At 48.7% G+C, this 15,098-nt stretch overlaps 1 protein-coding gene across 1 annotated transcript; it reads right to left on the minus strand.

Moving 5' to 3' along the window:
* Positions 1-437: 437 nt before the first annotated feature.
* Positions 438-14,614, minus strand: THAP8 (THAP domain containing 8). The gene is made up of 4 exons (XM_081922221.1): positions 14,442-14,614; positions 10,937-11,129; positions 6,161-7,174; positions 438-2,825 (listed from the first exon to the last, which is right to left on the minus strand). The coding sequence occupies exons 1-4, from the start codon at positions 14,522-14,524 to the stop codon at positions 2,679-2,681; spliced, it is 1,437 nt and encodes a 478-aa protein (XP_081778347.1). The 5' UTR covers positions 14,525-14,614; the 3' UTR covers positions 438-2,678.
* Positions 14,615-15,098: the final 484 nt, after the last annotated feature.

A 15,098-nucleotide genomic window follows, 5' to 3' on the forward strand; every position in this document is an offset into this window, starting at 1 on the left:
TGGGACGTGGGTGGTGCTGTGGGTAAAAGCCTCAGTGCCTAGGGCTTGCCGATTGAAAGGTCGGTGGTTCGAATCCCCGCGGCGGGGTGAGCTCCCGTTGCTCGGTCCCAGCGCCTGCCCACCTAGCAGTTTGAAAGCACCCCCGGGTGCAAGTAGATAAATAGGGACCGCTTACCAGCGGGAAGGTAAACGGCGTTTCCGTGTGCAGCTCTGGCTCGCCAGATGCACCTTTGTCACGCTGGCCACGTGACCCGGAAGTGTCTTCGGACAGCGCTGGCCCCCGGCCTCTTGAGTGAGATGGGCGCACAACCCCAGAGTCTGTCAAGACTGGCCCGTACGGGCAGGGGTACCTTTACCTTTAATCCAAGGACAGGCATTCAACTCAGAAAACACAGCCAAAGCTTCCACTTACAGAAGGATTCTCAACCGTTGCCCCGTTTTCCAATATTCCATTTATTAGGGTAATATTTTTTTGTATTACAGCACTGTTAACACCCCCACCACCCCCAGTGAGGTTCTTCCCACCCTCAGTTTCTGCCCCTCACCAGGATCTACAATCACATTGTCGCGTTTTATTTTTCAGCCTTTACCTCCTACTCCTGGATTAACTTTCAATTACAGAGACCCGTGTTGTTTTTAAAAAAGGAAAACCTTAATAACATTTTTTTAAAAGGAGGATTTACCATAACACCCACTCACTCACGAACTCAAAACAACTCTATATTTGGCTGGCTATGGGACAAAAATAGTGTATGACAAGAAAACCTAAGATGGCGGCCGTGAGAGGACACCCTGAAAGGAGTCTAGATAGAAGACCGAAAGAATCCAAGGAGAAGCAGACATTTCAGTAAAGCCTTCCACTATCATCCCTGACGACATGAGAGTGACTTAGGGAAGCAACACCCGCTAATGTGAGAATCTCCCCCCTGAGCACTGGTTGTGGGGCAGGGGGAATATTTACCCTCAAGACCCACTGGCAGCCTGGCAAGTCACGGTGGGGAGCATAACGAAAGACTAGAGGGGATCTTCCATCTGAACCAGCAAGGATGCAGAACGCATTCAGCGTAGCAATGGGTCCTTAGCAGGAAACAACAGCCCTAGCCAAACCAGCTATGCTTCCTGCCAAAGCTTTTCCCCACCTTGCTGGCTGCATCAGGTGAGGGGGAGAACGGGATGGGGCCATGGAGATAGTGCCCTCCATCATGTTCCCTGCAGCTGGCACTATTGCGTCTTGGAAGGCTCCCTGTGGATTCTAGAATCCTGATCTTCCAGGGTTCTAGATCGCCAGAAAAAAAGGGGGGGTGTTATATAAGCGGAACAGGCTCTCTGCTGCAGATGTTTGGCTCTCCCACCTTGCGGGGAGGGAATGGGGGTGGAGATCCTCAACCTCCTCACCCATGCGAGGAATTTAAATACCCAAGTGGGGCTCAAGAATAGGCAGACTTCCGGGTTGCGCTGTAAGTTATGGAGGCTTTGTTGTCAAATGCAGGCCTTTTTGAAGCGCACCATGCTGGCACTTCCCTGAGGTTTGCAAGATTAAGACGGTTGAGACAGGCTGCTCCCTACAATCTCCCTACCGAGCCTTCGCCTTCAGTCAGACGTGGCCTGTTTGCAGCACTCGGCTGAACAGAACCGCTTTTCCAGAGATCGCAAGGAGCTGCAATGGGTCAACGGAAGCGCCGAATCTGAAACGATTCCGTTACTACGAAATCTGTCAAGCAGCTGAAAAGATGAAAATGAGTCGCTTGGAACGCTCAAAACACTTTCGCAGCTCCGCTCTGTGGATGGCGCCATGTTCTTGTGTACTGATCTGCTTTTGTAGGAGGTGTGCATGTGGGATTGCCATTCATCGCAGCCTCTTGTTAATGGCTTCCATCACATGTTCTCCACAAAGGGTGTGTGTGAGAGATTCCTTTCTGCTCCTCTCTCAACCCCCTCCTTGTATGGATACACCTGCTCCCAGGCACTGGGTGGCCTTATGCTCCCACATGTGCCCAGGTATGAAAGGTCTATGGGGACAAGTAGCAAATACTTCTGCCTTCTGATTAGTGTGGAGAGCGCAGAGATACCAGCCGTCTGTGCGCTAAGTTCTGCTGGAAGCAGGAAGAGAGAGGGGGCAATTCTCTCTCACACAGAGAGAGAAAGAGAAAAAGATAAAGAGGGAGAGAGATGCCCTGAAATTGAGCCCTGCCCTTTAGAAAGGTACCTAGGAGAGCCCAACATCAAAGGGCGGCAATTTCAGGTGCCCAAAAAGCAGTACAGCAGTTCAGCCGCCAAGATGGGCCTGTCTGCCCTTGCCTTGCTAGCAAAGCAAGCTGGCCAGGACAGTCTGGCTCACACCAAGCAGCAGTTATCACAACAAATGAGGCAGCGGCAGCTTCGGGGCTCAGGCGCAGAAGAGGAGGCAAACACACACACGCACACACTCAGTGGCTCAATTCCCCCCACCCAGACAATTTTTATGTACAATTATTTCAGGCAACTTTCCCGCAAAATAAGGTGCCGTCGCAATAAGGCCATCGGGTTAGGCAGCTGAAATCAGAAGAGGCCTGGTGGTGCCAGGCCTGAGATTCTCGCAGCCAAAAGACGTAGGCACCGGGAGCCTCCCTGACGGGTGCCTTCGGCCAAACGGAAGGCAACGAGGGTTGGCTCCTGACTGCCCTCTGCCGCCTCCGAGATTACTGCTCCTCCACGTGGATGATGGTCTCGTTCCCTTCTTCTGGGAGCTGGGGCACGGCGTAGACCAGTGCCTGGTCATTGTCCTGGCAGATGATGGCCACAGCAGCGCCGGCTTCGGGCACAAGAGTGCTGGACTGTAGGCAGGCCTGAGTGAGGGGGAGAACAGAGCGGGAGAGGTTAAGAGGGTCCCCAAAAGAAGCTTCTGGAATATAGTATATGACGAGCTTAAAAATTTTTAACTTTTTGAAAAATACCGAAGCTTTTCTACTAGGGATAACGGACACAGGTATAGGAAGAGAAGGTCAGAAAATACTCCTCTATGCCACAGGAGCGGGAAGGATCCTAATTGCTAAAAACTGGAAAAAAGAAATTGTGCCAACAAAAAAGGAATGGCAAGACAAACTGTTAAGAGTATTTTGAACTGGCGAGATTGAGGCAATTAGAGATCACACTAGACAAGAGTTTCAAAAAGCATGGGGAAAATGCAGAGAATACTTCGCAAAACAGTGCCCTAAAATACATACCTGGACTTGTTTCGATTATTGTCTGTAGGAGACTTTGTGGATATTTAAGTTATAATTAGAAAAATCTTAATAATCATTCATAAAGGAAACAGCTGTTGTACTGTTGTACTGTTTTATTGTTGTTAGCCGCCCTGAGCCCGGCTTCGGCTGGGGAGGGCGGGATATAAATAAAATTTATTATTATTATTATTATTATTAGTAGTAGTAGTAGTAGTAAATAAGGAGGCCAGATACAGGATAAAGTCTTTTCTTTGGTTGTTTGTATTGTTGTATGTTATCCTCATTGTATGTTAACATTTAATGAGGGTGGATTTCTGTATTGGGGGGTGGGGGGTTTATGTTATGTTGTAAATAAAACTTCCAATAAAAATTTAAAAAATAAGAGGGTCCCCGACACCTTGTTGGTTTATTCATTTAGGAAAATATCTGTATATCACTGTGTCATTAGATAAATATTCATTTAAGCCGTTTACAGCAATAAAACTGTCACAAGCAGTAGTGCTTCTGCAAACCAGTTGCTGAACACCAGAAGAGGGGAAAGGGCTCTCGCACTCGGGTCCTGCCTGTGGGCTTCCCATAATAGGCTTCTGACTGGGCGCTGTTATAACAGGATGCTGGACTAGGTAGGCCACTGGCCTGATCCAGAAGCGCTCTTCTGCATGCAAAGCAGATGCTCTGCCGTGGAGCTATGGTTCATAGAATTACAGAACTGTAGACCTGGAAGGGCTCCAGAGGGTCATCTAGCCCAACCCCCTGCAATTAAGTGGCCTGTAAGTTGTTGAAATAAATGTACAAGCCAAGACTAGGCAACATGCCAGCCTCCAGATGTTTAAGAGAAACGGGCAGGTGCAAGGGTGAATTTTTATTATTATGGTCACAGACCAGTTCCGGCTCACTTACAATATCAGGAAAATCATAAAACACAACAGGAATACATTGAGTTGCAATTGGGCATAACAGAGACAATTTAGACATAGCGGCAGTTAAAAATATATATTAAATCTTGATCACTAAAAGATAACCTAAAATTTTCATTTAAAACCTTAATCATTTTGACTGTACAGCTTGTTCCCTAAGTTTTATGGCAGTCACACAGAATTGGGCCACCCTTAGCATGATCTCTAGATCCTTGTCCTCTACCAGGAGTTTTAGACATTGAAGTTCGGACCCATTTGGAGATTTTTGTATAACAGGAGTGATGAATACTGAACGTAGATCCCTGTAGAAACGGCAGCGTAACAAGACATGCCAGGGTGGGGTTTGGTGGAGCAGGGCAAAGCGGCTTCGTCTCATCCGCCATCTTGCTTCTGGATGCGACTGTGAGCTAGACTGCCCCTGAAACTGGAGGCTCTATCGTGGATAACAGCTGCGGAACCCTTAGCTCAAGGTTGGGCAGGGGAACAGGAGGACCGTTCAACACATGCCCTCACCAAGGAAAGGACCCCCTGCCAAAACCCATGGAAGAGAGACTATCTTTATTATTATGGTACTGGTATGCTGGAACGGGAAGAGGGGTGAGCCTCCTATGTTTCTTTTTGATATATTGCGTATTTGCTACTTTACTTGGCAAATCCCCCTGGAAAGTCTGACTTTTAAAATGAGGCTGCATTTTAAATTGCATTTTAACCTGTATTTTAAATTTTCCTTTTTCTTTTTTTTCCTTGTTATGTTTTAACTAAAATTGTATTGATGTTAGCTGCCCTGAGCCTGGCTCCGCCCGGGGAATAAATAAATTTTATTATTATTATCATTATTACAGATTATGTACACAAGCAAGACGGTACTGTACTGTAATACTGATATAATTTTGATCTAATTATTAACTGTGTGGAAAAGATATATGAGTTTGCAATAAATTTTGATGGACTGTGAAGAGCGGAAGCTGGGAATTGAGGCTTCTAGCCAAAGTACAGGCTTATCTGTTCTGGTATGAGATGAAACGAAGAGGTTTGGACTTAGGCCTGGAACAATGGGCAGAAAGCCAGATTTCCTCCATTTTGAGACATGTCGTATTGGATAATACAGGCATGGAGAAGTGAAAGTGAAAGACATGGAAGAAAATAAACACCCACATAGAAACTGTTTTGATAGAACTCGCTTGCGGGACGAACTCAGAGGCTGTGAAAACGAAGGAAGGATTAACATCGGATTGATTTATGGGAACCGCATGGACTAATTAAGAAAGCAGCGCAAATGTGAGGTGATGGCATTCCTCCAGCCTCAGAGCGTGGGAAGTCAAACAAAGATTTATGATTTGGCTTAATATTTGGAATGTTTTAAATGTGGCCTTTATTGGATTAAACGGTCTCAGTCCTGTAGACCTGAAGGAGCGTCCCCACCCCTATCATTCAGCCCGGACACTGAGGTCCAGCTCCGAGGGCCTTCTGACGGTTCCTTCATTGTGAGAAGTGAAGTTACAGGGAACCAGGCAGAGGGCCTTCTCGGTGGTGGCGCCCTCCCATCAGATGTCCAGGAAATGATTATACAACCTTTAGAAGACATCTGAAGGCAACCCTGCGTAAGGAAGTTTTTGATGTTTGATGTATTTATTGTGTTTTTAATATTCTATTGGGAGTCGCCCAGAGTGGCTGGGGAAACTCAGCCTGATGGGCGGGGTATAAATAATAAATTAGTATTATCATCATCATCATTATTATTATCATCATCATCATTATTATTATTATTAAATTGGAAAACCTATGTGTGTGTGTTTTAAAAAGAACCTCCTGCCAAAACCCATTACTTACCTTCCTCGATTATTTCAAGGTTCTTCCCTTTTATATATATTCCCAAACGCCCCCTGTACTCATGAGGCCTAGAAACTGCACGCTTAAAGAGGAAAACACAGAAGCTGAGAAATCCCAGCAGACCTGATCTCCGACGCCTGCTCGCCTCTCTCCGTTTCCCAGCTGCGGATGCAGCCCAAGGAGACCAGCCACCCTGCGAAGCCAGCTTACCATTTCCAGCAGCTTCAGCTTCTCCTCGGACACCAGGTTCTCCTTCCGCAGCTGCTCCACCACCCCTTCCATGGCCTCCAGCTTTGCGCAGTGCCGGCGGTGCCTCTGCTGGAGAACCTTCACCTTCTTCTGAAGGCCCATCACCACCTCCACCAGCTCCGAGGTCGTCCCCTCGTGCTTGTGGTAGCGGTGTTCCTCCAGCTGCTCCTCCAAGGACTCGGCCGAGCTCAGCTCCTCCAGCTTCTCTTCTTCCGCCGGGGGGGCCTTCGGAGGCGCCTGGTTGGAGACGATGGGGACTGTGGAGACGATGGGGAGGCTCAGGGCGGAGGACAGCACCGTCTCAGGGGGGGTCACGCCGGATGAGGCGGCGGCCGAGATGGGCGCCGTCGGGATGGTCTCGAAGTAGGCCACCATCTCGGCGGGCGGCTCCTGCAGGGAACGCAGGACGGCGGCGGCGGAGGGGTCAGTCTCCAGAAACGGCTCGATGGAGACATTCTCGATGATGAGCGCCCCTTGCTCCGGAGCCATGGCTGGGTCGGCCATCAGGGCTTGGAGCGGCGGCTCACAGGGCACGGCCACCTCTGCACAAAAGGGCTCGGAGGTCCCCCTGGACGAGCCCGGCGTAGCTTCTAGGGTCGCCGGCGGCAGCGAGGCCAAGAAGTCAACCACCTGCTGCTCCACCCGGTCCGGGAGAGGCTGGCTGGCATCAACCGGGGAAGACATAGTCAGCGTCACGGCCTTGAGGGGTTCCACGATTTGGACCAAGGGCAGCAGGTTCACAGCCCCGACCAAGGGCCCTGAGAGGGCAGGGAAGTCTGAGGCGGAGGACTGGGTCTCCACGTAGATCGGGGCAGCTGCCACGCTGGGGTCAATGGCGATGGCAAGCGTTTCCAGGGCGTTGGGCTCGGGGCGGCTTATGGCTTGGGGTCCCGGCATGCTCCTCTCCCCTTGGCATTCAATGATGAGCTTCTTAGCTGGGACATCGGAGGAAGTCCTGGCCAGGTTTTCCCTCTTCTGCAAAAGCGAAAGCAGACAAATGAGCAGCTGCCCTTCCAAGATAATAAATAATAATAAATTTTTATTTATACCCCGCCCTTCCCGGTTCAAAAAACTGGGCTCAGGGCAGCTAACAACAAATTTAAAACAATTGATGCAACGAAAACAGCATAAAATACAGTATAAAACATGAATAACAATAAATTCAGAATTCAAAAATCAATTTAGGGGGGAAATCTACCCAATAAACATTAGATGATCACCAGGGCTAGCTGGCTGAATTAGTCCTATTTGGGCCAGCGAGGAGACCAGGGGAGAATTAGCTGTGGGGTCTCAGAGCGGGGAATCTTTATAAAAAGGGGATTGGGAGGGAAGGGAAGGGAGGGAGGGGTGCAGGGCTAATGATTCCCCCACAAGGTGAGCTAGACAAGAGGAGGCCCTGAACCCCACACTGTGTTCCTTCCCCTTGTTTTTAAAGTGCCTGATATTTCCTAGGAGCTGTGCAAAGATGGTAAGAACACCCCACAGCCTTTGCTCGCAGGTTTAGTCTAAGAGGCAAGACACAGATTGAAAAAGAGATGAGAGAAGAGGGGAAGAAGCACATTCAAGCACTAACCACAAAAAGTCTTGTGGTGCCTTAAAATAGACTAAACAGATTTATTGCGGCGTAAGACAGATGCAAGACGAACAACAACAACAAAACCAGTGTGTTGGGCCTGAAGGTACCACAAGACTCTCTGATGCAACAGACGAGCACTGCAATCAAGGCGGATGGCTTTAAGAGAAGGTTGATGGAGGAGGACAGGCCTAGTTATTCTACTAGCCATTATGGCTCTGCTGTGCCACCACAACTGGGAGGAAACAATGCTTCTGAATATCAGTTGCTGGAAACAACAAAAGGGGAAAGTTCTCTTGTGCTTGAAATCCTGCTTGCATTTGGTCGGCCACCGTGAGAACAGGATGCTGGGCTACAGGGGCCACCGGCCTGATCCAGAAGGCTCTTATGTTCTTTGGAAATTCAGGGACTAGCTCAGGCATCCCCAAACTCAGCCCTTCAGCTGTTTGGGGACTACAGTTCCCATCATCCTGACCACTGGTCCTGTTAGCTAGGGATTATGGGAGTTGTAGTCCCAAAACAGCTGGCGGGCCGAGTTTGAGGAAGCCTGCACTAACTCTACATAAAGCTACATCAACGCCTCATGCCCTGAATAGAATGGTTTCTGAGGAACCGAAGGGTGACTTATTCATGCGATTTCTTATCTGCCCTTTACCCAGGGGTAGGTTACGGTGATAAAAAATATATACCGTATTTTTTGCTCTATAAGACTCACTTTTTCCCCTCCTGAAAAGTAAGGGGAAATATGTGTGTGTCTTATGGAGCGAATGCAGGCTGCGCAGCTAGCCCAGAAGCCAGAACAGCAAGAGGAATTGCTGCTTTCACTGTGCTTCTGAGATTCAGAGTATTTTTTTTCTTCTTTTCCTCCTCCAAAAACTAGGTGCGTCTTGTGGTCTGGTGCGTCTTATAGAGCGGAAAATACGGTAATCGGCCCCAGCAGAGCCAATGGAGGGGGCGTCTCCCAGCCTTTCCTCTTCCTCTGCTGCACCCAGGTGGGCGGGCTGATAGCAGAAGACCACTCCCGACCACATCTAGGCTGCTGGATTGCAGCATTGCTAGAGTGCCAGAGGGGGTGGAGAACTTCGGTGTGAGCTGGAAGTGCCCAGTCCAAATGCCACCAGAGCTACAAACTCAGCAGGCAGCCAGTCCGTTCTTATACATCGTACATAGAGCACATGACTTCTCCCAAAGTATCCTGGGCACTGTGGTCTGTTACAGGGGCTGGGAATAGTAAACTGTGAGGGATAAACTACATTTCCCAGGATTCTTTGGTGGAGATGATGTGCTTTAAATATGTGGTGTATCTGCAGCCCCAGTCATCCCATACTGTTTGAGGACAGTGACCAGGAGTCCATGGGTTTTGTCTGGCCTTTGTTTGCCAGGAGACGAGTTTGCCACCACCTCCGCCCCAGCCCATTTCACGCTGTGCTTTTGCCTCTGAGGGCAGCATGACCACATGGGACAGAGCTGATGCCCGCTTGTCATATGATGCTTCAGAAAGCAAGACATCCAACTGACACCTGGGAGATGACTTTGCCTTTCTTCTAGAGAGTCAGTAAGGCCTTGATAATAATGCTCATATGCTGCAGAGGTTTTCATTACCTGTGTACCTTAAGCACTGAAAGAGCACTATATAGAGGCTAAGCATTCTCAGCCAGATGATACGCCTTCTCTCCAGTTTTAGGACTCTTACTCCAGGTCACCCATTACAGGAGCCCACAGAGGAAAGGGGGGGGACGGGGGACGGGGGAGAGAGACCAAAACATTCCATCAGTCTGCAGCACAGGAAGGGATGAGAAAGCAGCGCCACTCAGTTAGCTCTGCTCCTCTCCCTCAGCCATTTTCTATTTAAGCTGGTCATTTATAAGAACTGCGTAAACTTAAGAACCAATGCCTCTTTGCTCTTTTACTACCTTAGCTCTTTTCCATTTTGTGTCCCGTTATTAAGATTGTAAGCCTGTGGGGCAGGGACCATTTTGTTCATCACTCATCTCACGCGAGCCAAAGAGCCAGCTAAAAGTGTTTCAAATAAACACAGACATTTCTACATTCTACACTCAGGGCTTTGGTCCCTCTTCAGCCAGCCCTTGATCTTCACCTGACATAGCCCAGTGTTTAGGACACGTGGCATTAACTGCTTTGCTGTGTGCACACGGCGGTTATTACCCTCAAAACATACTCCCAGCAGTGGAACGTACACAAATCCACCTCTTAACCCAATACTCTGCGGTGTTTATTATTCTGTGTTACAAATCACATGGCAAAGGTTTGTTTGCTCTCGGATCCAAGTCCAAGATGCTGTGCAGCTGGGATATATATATAGCAGCCACCAAGGGGGGGAGCAGTTCTAGAAAGCAGGCTGCATCGAACTAATGTCATCAGCGTAAACAGTTTGTGAGAGCAAAGAGGCATGCAAGGATCCAGTACAGACTGAACTTCTGTCATTAGCAAGTGAATCTCCCAAGCACAAAAGTGGAGAGATTTAACATAGGATAATAACATGACCAGGCCCACTCTGAAATTTAACCAGCCGTCTGCTGTGGGTTTGTCGGCTGCTAAATTTGAACGCACAACCAAAATGACTTAAACACCCACTGATATCAGGCTGGCACTTTCCCTTGCTAGAAACACTTGTGCTTAGAGAAGCCTACCCAGATGTTTAGAATGCCAGTGCAAGTTTTAATCTGTTTTTAGTTTCAACTCTTTGAAAATCTTACATTCTTTTCGTTGATTTCAATACATTTTTTGTAAACTGCTTTGAGGATCCCCCCCTTTTACAATCAAGCAGTGTATACATTTTATGAACTACAAATGAAAAAACACTCTTCGTCTACCAACTCGCTTTTTTCTTTCACTGCTATAACCCACCCTGAGCATCTACTACAGAAAAGGCTCCAATTCCAAAGAGATTTTGTTTAAATGCTATGTTAGGGCCGAGGAACCTTTTTCAGCCCAGGGGCCATGTGGCTTAAGGAGCAGCCTCCCGGGGGCCAGTGTGCCAGAGGCAGACATATCCAGAGGCAAACATGGGCACAGCTTTGGGCCAGAGGATCCGTGCTCCTCTGGTATGTCCTTAAGCTACTGATGCACCACCCAGCAAGAACATCAGCTGGGGAAATGGCAATTCTCCAACATACTTTCTTGGCAGGTGACCAACCACTCACCAGCGAGCCTTCTGAGGTCTGGAAGATGGTGGGAACAGCGTCAGGCTTCAGGAAGCGCGCCCCCCACCGGTATTCAAAACAGGAGGGGGCAAAGTGCTCGCTGCACAAGTGCTGGTGCTTCGTGGGGACCCACTTTTCCTGGTTCATCCGGGAGAGCCATTGCTGGAGACGTTCAGGATTGTGCAGAGGAAACCTGTGTAAATAAATGCCAAAGTCTACACACCTGTAGCTGAAATAAATGCATGTTCCTCCCCTGTTTGGCCCAGGCCTCCGTTCCCCTCCAGGTCACCTGTGGTCTCCCTAATTTTTTCTCTAGCATGTAAGTCTCTTGGGAAGGGACCTGTCCTTTCACTGGGGTGTCTGGTGTCTACTGGGACAGAAGGCAGGAAGACCTACAGCAGGCAGAGGCAGTGCCAATGACAGGCAGAGCTGTCCCCTCCCTGCTGAGTTTTACAAGGACAATGCCAAGACTAAAGAAGATGCAGTTGGCAAAGCAGTGCCACCCTATGGCTTGGATTTAAGACAGAAGACAGACAGGTGGTGGCTGAGGGCAGACTAAGGGGGGCAAAACCATACTTGCCCTTATGGGCCAGCCTCTGCCTGCTGCCTTTTGGTCTTTTTAAGGCAGCACGTGCATGGCTGGTGCCAAATAAATAAATATACACCTGAGCACCCTTTTGTCGAACACATACATAGCACGATGTGGGACACCCTCATTTTACAAGGGAGACATACACACCTTAACAGTCAAATGAGACAAGCTGAGTGTCTGAATATCCAGTCTCTTTGCTTTTTATTTAAAAAGCAGCCACAGGTTGTGCAAGTGTGAACCAGATCGGAATCATAGGCTCTATACCTTTAGAGAACACTCAAAACACATCCTTTCACCTCAAAAAAAACTCTTTCCCCCTCTGGGGGAAAGAATGTTCTCTCAATGTACTTTAAAGGCGTAGGTATGTACACAGCCTTAGTGCTGGGGAAAAGGACACGCCTTTCCTGACCCTGCCCTGCTTCCAGCAAGGTAAATTCCCCCCTTACAATAGTTCCACTGGAAAAATGAGGCAGGAGGGAGATTTACAGGGGGGGGGGAATAGCAAGGTGGGGGGGAGCAGAGAGAGGATGATTAAACTATTCTCCCCCCAGGGCTCAGGGCTAATGTCCATATTTAGTCCCACCCTGCACTTCCAAAAGAAATGCAAAAAGCAACCACCACCCCACCCGTCAGACTCTCCTATCACCAGCTTCTGATCTAGTTTGGCTTGTCTCCTATTATCAAGGAGAGAGTGAATTAAGTAGCCTTAGCAACTACTGAGTGGCTTTAGAAACGCAGCTATTTAAGAAGGAGGAAGATAACAGGAAGGTGAAGCAATCTGGAGGCTGCCTGAAAGAATCCTTTGAGAAGGAGGAGGGGGGGCTCTTCACTACCCATTCAAGAGTCAACCCCCAAGGTTAACATTCCGTATCTGAAGCTCTAGAAATGAAAGACTAAATAATAATGTACCGATATCTTGTTTTTCTGCAAAAACGGACAACCAAAGCAGCTTGAGATGTATGCAACATGACCAGGTTACAAAACAAAACCACCTATTCTGGTTCCTCTTTCTGGCTTCCTCAGGTTGGGTGAAAAGAAATAAAACCCATGTGGTGGAAGTCATGGATGCTGCTTGCTAGGAAGTGAAATTCAAGGAAAAGTACTGGGACGTCCTTCCTTCCAAGGACCACAGTCTTAAAAACAAATCATAATATACATGCCGGTGTCGATATGTTGAGCTTGGCAGGCCTGGGATAAGCCAGTTACACCAACCTGGTGCCTGCTACACCTCCCCACCCCCATTTTGGGCTACAATTCCTAATAGGGTTGTAGTCAAAAACACCTGAGGCTGGCACCTGAGGCTGGCAAAGGTGGGCTTAACGTGATGTCATGCAAACAAGACTGCAAAGTATCTAGGCTACAGCCGGGAGTTCGATGCAGGGTGGAACGCCCTCTTATCAGATGTAAAGGAGTTGAGCAACCATATAACCATTAGATAAGACATCTGAAGGCAGCCCTGTAGAGAGAAGCTTTTTAATATGCAATGTTTTGATATGTATGTTTGTAGCTGCACAGAGTGCTGGGGCAACCCGGTCAGATAGGCAGGGTACAATTTAAAAAATTATTATTATTATTATTAATTATTATTATTTGAAGCACTGGTCTTCAACTGGTGGGCTGGAACCCACCAATGGGTCACGGCCTGATCCAGGGCGGGTGGAAACAGGGGCACCAACCAAAATATATGGCGAAAGATTAAGAAACGGGAAACCCCAAGCGTGTGGCTCCTGGGACCGAGGAAGTTGCCTGATTTAAAGCACCCCCAACCCAGGGGGACGGTCCCCCTATCCCCACCCCCCCCACACCTTTAGGGGGGTGCCCTCCCCACTTCCTTGGTTTCCCCACGTGCAGGTGGGTTTCAAGCGCTGCACACAGGGCCGGATTGAGGTTTTATGCGGCCCTCAGCTCCTGAAGGAAATATGGTCCTTTGCATGTCCAGCTGTTCTTTGTCCACAACAAACGGTCGCTGTTTTTTGTTGTTGAATAGATGCTATACAGGGGTACCTTGGGTTAAGTACTTAATTCGTTCTGGAGGTCGACTATGGTTTTGAGATTTTAAAATATTAGGCTGCTTAGAAATGTGTTTAATTAGTAAACAGGCTCTCTCAGCAGCCCACCCTGTTTATTCCCACAAAACTTTGCACACAGTTGCCTCAAACGCTGTTGCATCTGCTGCAGATTTTGCAATGGCCCCGTTGTGTCCCAGTTGCAATACAGTCGTACCTCTGGTTAGGAACTTAATTTCTTCCAGAGGTCCGTTCTTAACCCGAAACTGTTCTTAACCTGAAGCTACCACTTTAGCTAATGTGGCCTCTTGCTGCTGACGCCGTGCCGCCGGATCCCGATTTCTGTTCTCATCCTGAAGCAAAGTTCTAAACCTGAAGCGCTATGTCTGGGTTAGCGGAGTCTGTAACCTGAAGCGTCTGTAACCCGAGGCACCACTGTATATGGTAATTTATGGACTTCATAGCTATCTCAAGCCATTGGCACATCACAAAATACGTATTTTACCAATGTAATTGTTGAACTCAGATACAATTAAGTCTATTGATAGTGAAACACAATTAAGAAGTAGCATATTAATAGCGAAATGATTATTAAGCTCTAACTTGAAATGATTTTCTATTCCTAACAAACTGAATAATGCAAACGCATTAGGCATTTGGCAATTAAATAATAATAATAATAATAATAATAATAATAATAACAACTCCCATGAGAAACACAATTTACAAAGACTCATAATTTTGGGGGGTGGGGGGCCAAATAAGTCCAGCGCGCGCCCCGTTTCTCCCCCTCTCGTGTCGTCACAACGCTGCCCCGCGACGTCACAACCCCCCCGCGTTCTTGTGTGACGTCACGCCCCGTCTCCCCCCCCCCAAACTCCCCCCTCCCCCCCGAAAGTTGACTGACTTGTAGAAACTGAGGCGCCGGTTGTCGGTCCGCGGCTCCTTGGCGGAGTTGCAGCAGTTGGGCGCCCGGCAGTACTTGGTCATGGCCGCCTCCTCTCTCTCCGCCGCGCTTCCCTCACGCGGCCTCGGCAGCACCTGGGGAGGAGAAGAAGAAGAAGCGCCCGGCGGTTGTTGACGTCGCGGCCTCAGCGCCTCCCTCCGTCGTGTCCCTCCTCCCGACCCGTAGGCTCCGCCCTCGCGCACGCGCGCCCGGGGCCCGCGAAGCCGGCATCCGGGGGAATCGCGCCCGGAGTGGGAACGTAGAGATAGGAAAAAAATGACAGAGAACCTGCGGGTGGGGGCAACGCGGGTGAGACGGTAGAGATAGGGAAATGGTGGCCCACGCCGGTCGCAGGCTGGAAATATTTTCCGGGGAGCATGTAATTTAACTATCAGATCCTTTAGTGGAATACTAGAGTTGGAAGAGACCTCAAGGGCCATCGAGTCCAACCCCCTGCCAAGCAGGAAACACCATCAGAGCACTCCTGACACATGGTTGTCAAGCCTCTGCTTAAAGACCTCCAAAGAAGGAGACTCCACCACACTCCTTGGCAGCAAATTCCACTCTCGAACAGCTCTTACTGTCAGGAAGTTCTTCCTAATGTTTAGGTGGAATCTT

This window comes from Podarcis melisellensis (genome assembly GCF_964234715.1).
Source record: "Podarcis melisellensis genome assembly, chromosome: 8".
In the NCBI taxonomy this organism is placed as follows: Eukaryota; Metazoa; Chordata; class Lepidosauria; order Squamata; family Lacertidae; genus Podarcis; species Podarcis melisellensis.

Excerpts from the sequence above, each read along its gene's own strand:
- THAP8 (XM_081922221.1), bottom strand. The coding sequence starts at position 14,524 with ATGACCAAGTACTGCCGGGCGCCCAACTGCTGCAACTCCGCCAAGGAG. Across the intron at positions 11,130-14,441 it reads CGGCGCCTCAGTTTCTACAA|GTTTCCTCTGCACAATCCTG; the intron begins GTCAGTCAACTT and ends TTATTTACACAG. Across the intron at positions 2,826-6,160 it reads AGCTGAAGCTGCTGGAAATG|GCCTGCCTACAGTCCAGCAC; the intron begins GTAAGCTGGCTT and ends CCCCTCACTCAG.